A 10905-nucleotide genomic window follows, 5' to 3' on the forward strand; every position below is an offset into this window, starting at 1 on the left:
ACAGCAAATCTTAACCAAAATAAATGTAGGGACCGAGTATAAAAATGTAAGATTAATCATTATATAAGAGATTGGTAGAATGAATGTATATTATTTTATAACTTTGAATCATCTAATATATTTTACCCTAATTTAAGGTAATTCAGTGTTTTCTACCAAACACTTGTATAGAGGAAAATTGTGGTAGGAGGAATACTTCATACTTAAAATGGCTCACATTTATTTTTTCTAAAGCTTCTTATAGGGAGACTCAGTAGACTTTTCTAGAAGACTAGGGTTGTTTGTCTTGAATTATTTTCTTCCACTTTAGGATTTAAACCGGAAGAGAAGTGAATTGCTGGTGCCTGGGTCACAGCTTGTTTTAGGTCCCCATGAATCCAAGATACCTCTACTTTTGATTCAGCAGCCGGGAAAAGTGACTGGTGATGACCGACGAGGCTGGGGAGGTGGCTGGGATGTCCTCCTACCAAAGGGCTGGGGCATGGCTTTCTGGATCCCATTGGTAAGTTCCTTTTTGATTTTAAGAGTTGCAACATTTAAAATACATTCTTAATAAATACTAAGGGCTGAAAACATTCTAGACTTTATGTATAATTTAGAAACTGAGTGCTCTTTTTCTGCCCATAGAGCTATAGTCCTGATACAAGATACTTTATGAAGTCCCTTGAACTAGTTTTTTATTTATAGGAGTTGTAGTGATATTGTGTTTATTTCTGAGATTTTAAAAGTGGCCTGAATTTTGCATAGTAGTGGCAACAAAATATAGAGTTTCTTTGGTTTTTTGTCACAAGGAAATTAATTATTGACCAGCATGAGGTGCAAAAATTGAAAAGCAATTTTTATAATTTTCTAATTTTTATAGATGTATAGAATACCTTTTTGTTTTTTAAGTGCTGACCACATTTTATTAATTGAAGCTAAATATTTCATTAAAATCTAATGTATGAGGGTTTTTTTTGGTAATTTTAAATATTTTGAGCCAGAGAGTATACAAGACGTGTGAAGCTATTAGATTCATGCAGATAATTATTTTTAGCAGTTATGTTAGTGCAAGGGACAATCAGCTAATCATTTAGAAGTAATAAAAATAATTCAGATTTTTAAATTGAAAAATGTTTCAAGCATACAAAAAGTATAGATATTAGTATAATGAATGTCTGCGTATTCTGCATCCACCATCTAGCTTAAGAAATAAAACATTACATGTTCATTGGAAGAACTCTGTGTCCCTCCAATTCCATTTCCCTCCCTCCTTCTAAAAGAATCACTGTTCCTGTTTTTGGTGTTTGTCATTACCACGCATGTTTTTATAGCTTTTTTTTTCTTTTTTTCCTTTTTTAAATTTATTTTTATTATGGTTATACTGGTTAACGAAGTTCAATAAGTTTCAGATTTTATAGCTTTTTAAAGTATGTTTGTATCCCAAAACAAAATAACTATATTTGATGTATTTTAAAATTTTATATACTTCACTGTACATATGCTTTTGCAACTTGGTATATTCACTTAACATTGAGAGTTTTCCCTTTTGATTGATGAAGCTCTATTTCATTCAATTTTACTATCATATGGTAACCTGTTGTAGATTTTCCCGCAATGCATTTATCTATTTTCTTTTCAATGGGCATTTAGGTTGTTTTCCATATTCCCCATATAAACAAACAATTTCACTTTTGTTATTGACAAGATCTTTTTGACATTTCTTTTAGATCTATCGAGGTGCAAGAGCTGGAGGATTAAAAGAGGCTATAGTGCATTCTCAGTATAAAAGGTCACCTTATATCCCAGGTGATTTCCCAGACTGCCCTGCTGGGGTTCTCTTTGCTGAAGAGCAAGCTCAGCATCTTCTTGAGAAGTACAAAAGGTAAGAAACTGGCTTCTCCAGTTGAATAATGTCTTAAGAGGAAGAGAAGTGCCTAGTCATGCTGGTCAATAATGTAATTCTTACCATACAGTGTGGAGTTTTCAGAAGCTTTTCCTTGAGTTCCGCGTTACCGAGACATAACTAAGTCAGAAGATTGTCTTATATCTGGTTTTTATAGGCCCATCCAGGCTACAAACTCTTCCCTTGGTCATTTGCTTACATCGATGATGGTGTATACCTGAACTGTAGACATGAGTTTCAGGTGCTTATTAGTAGATTCTCACAGTCATCCCCCTCAGAATGGTGTTTTTTATAAGTGGTTATAGAGGTAATACATATTAATGAAATTTTAATGAAACTGGAAATGCATAAAAATACTTTATAAATTGGTGTATTCCTTCCATCCAAAGACATAAGAACTGTCTTTACATTTAGGTTTCTCTGTATCTACACTTTTTTCCTTGCTCTTCCCTTGCCCCATTGGGGGAGTGGCCAGTGAGGATCTTTTTTCCTTTATATTGTGAAGTACATGCTAACATTGGGAAACTTGTATTTCCCACTAAGCATAGGCTTCTGGAAGTACAGAAAGGCTTTTGCTTGTCGTAGCATCTGCAGTGCTAACCAGTGCCTGGCACACAGTGGGCTTAATAACAGTTATTTGTTGACCAATGAATGAATGAATAATTGAATGTTGTAGTTCCTTGACTCTGAGTTCCACAGTTGTGCTTTCCTGTTCACTCTGCAGTCACAGAGACAGGCCGTGCCTGGTTTTCAAACTGTTAAATGATGGATGAATGACTGAATGAGTCAGTGAATGAATGGGCTACATTCCTGGATCGTGAACTTGAGGGCAGCGATCTTGTGCTGAATGTCCTTGTGCCTCCTGTAATACTTAGCTGAGGGTCTTCTATGTGTCCATTAAATTGTAATCAACAATAACATTTATTTCTCACCCTTTAGACATTTTTTTGCATACAAATTTTTCATGATACGAATTTTTTTAAAAGAATATTATACATAGTATTTCGAAACCAGCTTTTTTCATTTAATAAAATATTATTAATTGTTTTCCCATATCAATAGATATGACTCTAAACCAAGTGTTTGTGAACTTTTCTGTAAAGGACCAGTTGACAACTTTTTGGCTTTGTGGGCCCTTTGGTTTCCATGGCAACTGTTCTACTTTGCCAGTGTGGTGTAAAAAGCAGCCACGGATACATAAACGAATGAACATGGCTGTGTTCCAGTCTCACTCTATTTAGGGATGCTCAAATTCGAAAGTCGTGCAATTTTCATATGCCATAAAATATTCTTTTGTTTGTTTTCAGTCATTTAAAAATGTAAAAAACCATTCTTAGTTCATGAGTCATACATGGGCCAGGTTGGGCTTGTGAATCGTAATTGGCCAACTCTTGCTTAAAATATAACTGAATGGCCGCACAGGACTCCAGTATGGCTGCATTACAGTTCACCAGTGGCTCTTTAGATAATTTCTGAATTTTTGCTATGTACTTCTCTGAACAGTTTTCCATATGTATCTTTGTGTATTTGTCTGGATTTATTCATTTAGCACGTCTGTTTAAAGCCTATTATGTGTCAAACACCTTTCTAAGTGCTGAGGCTATCGCAGGGAAGGCAGGCAAAATCTGTTTTTGCCATCATCGAATTATATTTTTTATTAAGATATAATTAACATACAATATTATATTAGTTTCAAGTGTACAACATAGTTATTCAGCATTTATATACCTTGTGAAGTGATCACAATCGGTCTAGTAACCATAAGTCACTGAACAAAGTTATTATAATATTATTGATTACATTCTCTGTGCTGTACATTGCATCCTCTGATTGACTTATCTTATAACTGGAAGTTTTGTACCTTTTATTCCCTTTCTCCTTTTCATCCTTCTCTCACCCCTTCCCTCTGGAAACCATCAGTTAGATGTCTGTATCTGCGAGTCTGTTTCTGGTACTTTTTTTTTGTTCGTTTTGTGTTTAGGTTCCACTTTTAAGTGAAATTATATGGTCTTTGCCTTTGTCTGATTTATTTCACTCAGCATGATTCTCTCCAGTCAATCCAAGTTGTTGCAAATTGCAAGATTTCATTCTTTTTGATGATTGAGTAGTATTCCATTACGTGTATGTGTATGTGCATGTGCATGCGCATGCACTACTTCTTTATTCATTCATCTATTGATGGGCACCTGGGTTGCTTCCATCTCTTGGTTATTATAAATGCTACAGTGACCATAAGGGTGCATGTTTCTTTTTGAATTAGTGTTTTTGGTTTTTTTTTTCAAATGCCCAGAAGTGGGTCTTATGGTAGTTCTATTTTTAATTTTTGAGGAATCTCCATACTGTTTCCATTGTAGTTGTACCAATTTGCAACCTCATCAACAGTACATGATAGTTCCTTTTTTCCCACACCCTTGCCAACACTGATTTGTCATCTTTTTGATAATAGCCATTCTGACAGGTGTGAGGTGATATCTCACAGTGGTTTTGATTTGCATTTTTCTGATGATTAGTGACGTTGAGCATCTTTTCATGAGTTTGTTGTCCATCTGTACGTCCCCTAGAGAACTATTCAGGTCCTGCGCCCATTTTTAATTGGATTTTTTTGATGTTGAATTGTATGGTTTGTTTATATATTTTTGATATTAGCCCCTTATAAGATATATCATTTGCAAAGATATTTTCCTATTCAGTGGGTTGTCTTTGTTTTATTAATGGTTTCCTTCGCTGTGAAATGAGCTTACATTCTTGGTGGAAGCACATGTGTCCAAGCTGGTGGGAGGGATCCAGGAGAGGAGAGGGAGGCTAAAATTGCAAGAGCAAAGTCCCAGAGTTGGGAGACCGGGTGACATCCAGGGCAGAACATTTTGCTGTTCATCCCCCAATCGATCCAACAATCCATCTTACTTTTGATGCATTTCAAAGTAAGGCGTTCAATAGGATCAGGTTCATTTTAATAGGCCGGAAGGCTTACTCTGAAATGTGAACACAGATTTTGGGAGGTTAGACTCTGGTGGAGAGGTTCGGTAGTACTTGGTGACCATTTTCTCTGAAAAAAGAGCAAGATTATAATAGCTAAGAATAAGAAAGGAAGAGAGGCTATCAGAAATTTGAGGAGGGGAATCAATGTAAACAGTTTTCTGGGAGGGTAGAAGATAGATCCGGCTGGAGAGATGGGGGAGATTTGTAAGAAATGGAAGCAAGTCCACGCGAGTACCGTGGTTATAGTAAGACCGTTCACGACCGTCATGTACCCTTCCCCAGCTGTGTTCTGCCAGTCAGGTGCTGCCATGGGATAGATGGCAGTCAGAAAGTAACCAGAACGGACTCTGCCAGATATATGTGAGGTATCTGTGAGGGAGCGATGCTCAGGAACCATGGCATCTAAGTTGTGAGAAGAGAGATTGAGAACAGTGGTGAGCAGTGAGGAAATGGTAAACGATTAGGAGGTTCCGGTGGTCAAGGAATTGTTTTGGAGAAGAGTTAAGTGGTCTGGAAAAATAGAAGGCATCACTCTGAGTGAAAGATACTTGAAATTGAGATTTTAAGGCGGACCAGGTATTAGCTGTGACCAAAATGAAGGTGTGGCCAAGAGGTTGGGTGGTCGAGGTGGGGTGAAATGAAAGATGTGAAATGAGGATTCGAAGTTTCTGGTAGGCCAGGGAATCAGAAGGGTGATATGTTTAGGTGCTGAAGTCACTGAGAATGACAGGAGCCATGATGGAGGGGAAGACAGTGTGGCAGGTGAACGGGGGTTGCCTGAGAAGTGGATAGAGGACCTGGCTGAAGAGGGAGAGCCAGTGGTTTATCTGGTGGCAGTGTGCTTCAGGGAAGCTGGAAGAGGAAGAAGAATGGTCTGGGGCATCAAGAGGACATGTGCCGCATCTGGGCCCGTGCATGTGCAAAGAAACAGACATCGCCGGAGAGGAGCTGTAGGGGGAAAGAAGCATAGACCTTAGGCTAAATCCCATAAGATTTCCAGTTTAGATAAAAGATGCACGCTTTAAGGATTGATATTCTATTGACAGGTTGCTGTTAGGATTTCACCTGTGATTATGAGGGTGCTGGTTTTCCTTCTCTCTCACTAATGGGATATTCTACCAGTCTTCTAATATTGACAGAATTGGTAGGTAAAAAAATGGCATGTTATTGTTGTAATTTTTTTTGTTAGCTAACTAGCGAGGTTGGATATTTTCAAGTGTCTTATCTCTGAGCGAGGAAGTGCCCTGAAGTGTTTCACCAGCTGCCTTTCTTGGGATCTCAGAACAGTTTGGTGTCCCGGGGCACAGCACATAGTGAGAAGAAAACGGAAGGGATGTGGGGTCTGTCCCGGAGGAGACCATCAGTCTGAGGACATCGTCCTCCAGGCCAGAATGGCCAGCAGCCAGGCCGCTCCCCACCTCTTGGGGTCAGTAAGTACCAGAGCAGACCCTGCTTCTCACTGGCTCACGATATTTCTCTGAGGTTCTCCCCAAGTCATGCATTGCAGGAAAAGTGAATTGGCATCACCCTGTGGAGGGCAATTTAGAAATATCTGTCTCAATTGAAAATGCTAATAATACTCTGCCTTCTCAGTTCTACTCCCAGGAATTTATCCTGTGGGTGTACTTGTGCTTGTGCAACAGGTTCAAGGTTATTCATTGCAGCATTATTTGTAGAAGCGAAATCCTGAAAATAACCAGTGTCCTGCAGTGGAAGACTATCTAAATAAACTAGGATGTAGTCACATGGTGGGATAAGATATGCAGCCTTTTACAAAAGAATGAGGATCTCTTGACATACTAATATAAATGCTCTCCAAGACGTTTTGTTAAGTGAAAATGTAAAGTTTGGCAAGAAATAATGTATCTGGTATGCTACCATTGTGTAAAAATAGGGTAATAAAATTAAAGAAATATGTACATATCTGCCTATATGTGCATAAAATGTCTCCGGAAGGATGTATGAGAAACCGATGATGCTGCCTCTTTGGAGGGCAGCGGGGTCACTACAGGTCAAGAACGAGAGAAAACCTTCACCATCACACCTTTTGTACCTTTTGAACTGAGAATCCTGTAAATGTGCAGGGACATCATTGCACAACTCCAGGGATACTATTTACAGACTTCCAAGAATGGCACTCCCCAGAGTTATGCAGCAGCCACATAGATGCATTATCTATTAAAGTAAAACCCAAAGAAAACCAAAAAGCTTGGCCAGTGGAGTTGGTTATTCTTTATCATATTTCTTAGAAAACTTCTCTTTGTTTTTTAAATAGAGATGTAGTACAACGGCCATAATGGTTTTAGTTATCCAATGCTAAATCGTTAAAAATTGGCTTTCCTCTTTGGTTTTCATTAGACGCCCACCTGCAAAACGGCCCAACTATGTTAAGCTTGGCACTCTGGCACCTTTCTGCTGTCCCTGGGAGCAGCTAACTCGAGACTGGGAATCAAGAGTCCAGGCCCAAGAGGAATTGTCTGTAGCTTTCTCTCCAAGCAGTGAGGAGAGTGACCTGAGGGGAGACAGGGTGTCTTGTGTTCCCACGCCTGAGAAAACTCATGAGGTGTCTGATGAAGCGGGCACATCCCTGCATGACTCCAGGCCTGAAGGAGTAATGGACACAGAGTGTCCAGCCCAGGCGGGGGCTGAGTGGGAAATGAACCAAGATGCCACCAGCAGTCTCCTCTGTGTTCTTAGGTGAGTACACATGACTTCCAGATGTGTTTTGGCTTGTCTGTTTTAATATTGACCAGGCTATAAGGTGTAAAAGTTATCATTGCTCCTTTATGCAAAGCCCAGGTGAATTTACGGACTTTCATAGAGGACCCCGGGAAACAGCTAAACCGCATTTGATTTGGGGCACGATACTAACTGATGAAATGATTTGAGATATTGTCATTCATAAACCTAAACCAAGGCAGCTTTTTTTATGACCTATTTCATTTTTTTTGTGACCTATTTCATTCTTTGCTCACAAAGCAGTACCTTCACAAGTGTCATCTTAGGTAATGAAGACCTTCTGAAGACTCTCAGCAAGTGTTCGTTACTTTAAATCACTAAATTAGATTTCTTTTCATTCCTTTTGAATTATCAGAATTGGTGGCCAGTTAGGTACTGATTCCTTATAAAATCATCCTATTATAGAGGCTACCATGTAAAATGTGTCCTACTCGCAGTACCCTGCAGGCTGTTAGATTTTGCTTATCAGTTGTCCGGTGCTCGGTGCTCTCATTTTTAAAAATGCTTATCTCTCTTGCCTTATATTTGTTTTTTTTTTATATAGTAACCTCATAATTTCATATCCTTTTTTACTTTTCATATAAGCCCCTTAGAGTTTCTTTTATAATCAAAATATCATCTATTTAATGTTCTCACTGTGATTACAGCATTAGATTCTATCCCACTTTCTTATTTTTCTCTGCCTTCAATTTCTTAAACGTTTAGGACTTCTGTCTCAGAATAGTAGACACATAAAAAGAAAAATATGATTAAAAATACATTAATGTATATTTTTAATTAAAAAAAATTAGTTTTGATCTTTTTCCACATAGAGTATTAAAAAATCAAATTAACTCTAGCAATGCCTAATTTCTAATTGCATATTTTCTCCCTAAACAACATATTCTCAAATGCATGTCTCCAATTTCATGCAGGAGTAAAACATCTTTGAAGCAGCTGTCAGCCTGGTGTGCGCCCAGTTCTGGTGAAAGATGGGCAGCCCGGCGAGCTCCCGGGAGAGGGCAGCAAGAGCTGACCAGAGAAGCTTGCCTGTCCGTCTTGGGCCGCTTCCCCAGGGCCCTGGTGTGGGTCACCCTGTCGCTGCTCAGGAAGGGCAGCCCCGAGCCGCACACCATGATCTGTGTCCCAGCCAAGGAAGACTTCTTGCAGCTCAGTCGGGATCAGCTCTACTGTGGGCCCCAGGAACCCAAGCACAGCGACCCTTTCAAGAGCAAGATCAGGAAACAGAAAGAGAAGAGGAAAATAGAGAAGAGGCAGAACCAAGAGTGTGCTGTGTCTGAGGGCCTGGCAGAAGAGGACCCCACAGCTGGACCCCGAGCTCCAACCCTGGGCTTGTGGTCAGGCCCTCTCCCCAATGTGACTTCTCACTGCTCCAGAGTTCTCCTTGGCTTTGTAACACAGGGAGATTTTTCTATGGCTGTTGGCTGTGGAGAAGCCCTGGGGTTCGTTAGTTTGACAGGTTTGCTGGATATGCTGTCCAGCCAGCCAGCAGCAGAGAGGGGTCTGGTGTTACTGAGGCCTCCTGCCTCTCTGCAGTATCGATTTGCGAGAATTGCTATTGAGGTGTGAAGGCCGGTTTACATCCTTGCAGAGTACAGATGGTAATTGTGTTTGCCAAGTCCCACAATTGGAGAGTTTTGTTTTTACTGTCTTCTGTTTCAAAATATCATGTGAAATTTCTTGGAAATTTATGTATTATGCAAATGGATGAAATGTTTACATTCCAGTAATCTCTTTGATTTCCATTTTTCTGTGTCCTTGCTGTAGTACTTTAAAATTATTTTGCATATATAGCCAAAAGCTTTTCTGTTATGATTTCTTGGTCTGTATAATTATTGCTGAAAGTAATTGGAAGCTCTACATTTTTTCATTCCCCCCCTTTTTTTTTTATTAGGAGCAAAGGGCTGTCAGGTGTTTTTAAAAAACCATATAGCTGTGTAACAAGCAATGATGCTTGTCTAATGATTTGATTGTTGCAGAAGAGGAAGACTACAAACTGGCCTCTGAACATGAACCGTCTGGGCCACACTCCGTTCTCTGCTGGAATCGGCACGCCTAACACTTCCCGCCGTGCGGAAGGCCGTCGTGGAGGGTGCGTCACCGCCTCTTCTCAGGCAGGCTCGGTTTATGGCGAGAGTGTCGGGGTGGGATTAGAGTGGGGATCTGTGATTTTATCACCCCCGTCCGTCCTCTTTTTTGTAGATCAGCACGTGATCCTAGAAGTTACTTCATTCTTCTGTGCTTATTGTTTATGCAAAAAATTTCTCAAAGCCATAGAGGAGCATTTCTCAGAGTATGTTCTATGAAATGTTTTTAATCTAAAGAAAAAAGAAAAATGATTCTAAGGTCAGAATGATTTGGGAAACTGGGTTAAATACAGTTAAACATTTCTTTTTGAAGGGATTCTAGAACCTTCCATATGATAATGTACATTGTGAATCTCCAGGAAGTGAATAATAGTCTACAGTATTTTCTGAAACTTTTCGATCCCAAAACTCTTTTTGCAGGGAACACCTTGTAGGACCAGTTCTTAGAAACATACTTTGGGAAATGTGACTGTACAGTGCAATACTTACCTCTGCACAGTGACAACTGAAGTGACAGGCTGCCTTTAAACGTTAATGTCATCACGTGTCCACCTGACGTTTTGAGCAGGGTCCCCCAGGAAGAGCGGGGGCATCACGGCTTTTTCCCACTTCCAGAGAAACTAGGTGCTCTTTAACTTTCGGTTGCTGTGTGTGTCTCATGCCCTCAGTCCCTTGTTTTCTTGCCATAAATTTCTGCCAGAGCTTGAGTGGGATTTTTTAAAAATTTAATTGTATAGTTAGGCATTATTTACTATAAATGCATTGTGTTTTTGCAGTAGCATCTGGCAATAAATACGTTTGGGGGTGATGAGTTGGGGAGAGCTACAGCAAGTATTACAGTAGCCGATGAAATGTCTGTTGTTTTTCCTCTCACCAGGCCTCTAAATGTATTTGTGTCCAACCCAAATGAGACTGAAAGAAACATAACTTAGTGGTGTCTATAAACAAAATAAATTAGAATGTCACCTGATGTTCCGTTGTGAATATTTATTGGAGCATTCCTCATTTGTTTTCTAGGCTCCAAGCCACTTCATCTGTGGCCTAGCTTGCTTGATGACAGAAGTCTGAGCATGCTGTGAGTCACCAAGCCTCATTTGGTACAGCACCCTGCCTGTGGCCTGCTGCCTGCCCTTGTTACCAGGGACAGGGCACAATTACTTTGCTTTGTGGTGGCAGGTCAAAGAACTATGTGCTAAAAGACTAAACTAGCGTTTC

The 10905-nt window shown here is 39.8% G+C and overlaps 1 protein-coding gene across 4 annotated transcripts in view; it reads left to right on the forward strand.

Moving 5' to 3' along the window:
- POP1 (POP1 homolog, ribonuclease P/MRP subunit) overlaps positions 1-10660 on the forward strand; it is a 33306-nt gene extending 22646 nt beyond the window's left edge. For all 4 annotated transcript variants that reach the window (XM_016157849.2, XM_016157853.2, XM_016157852.2 and 1 more), the window contains exons 13-16: positions 311-502; positions 1710-1864; positions 7223-7561; positions 8518-10660. In XM_016157849.2, coding sequence (XP_016013335.1) covers positions 311-502; positions 1710-1864; positions 7223-7561; positions 8518-9172 — 1341 coding nt within the window. In that variant the 3' untranslated portion in view covers positions 9173-10660. The remainder of the gene's footprint in view (positions 1-310; positions 503-1709; positions 1865-7222; positions 7562-8517) is intronic.
- The last annotated feature ends 245 nt before the right edge of the window (positions 10661-10905 follow it).

This window comes from Rousettus aegyptiacus, unplaced genomic scaffold, assembly GCF_014176215.1.
Source record: "Rousettus aegyptiacus isolate mRouAeg1 unplaced genomic scaffold, mRouAeg1.p scaffold_m13_p_15, whole genome shotgun sequence".
Lineage (NCBI taxonomy): Eukaryota > Metazoa > Chordata > Mammalia > Chiroptera > Pteropodidae > Rousettus > Rousettus aegyptiacus.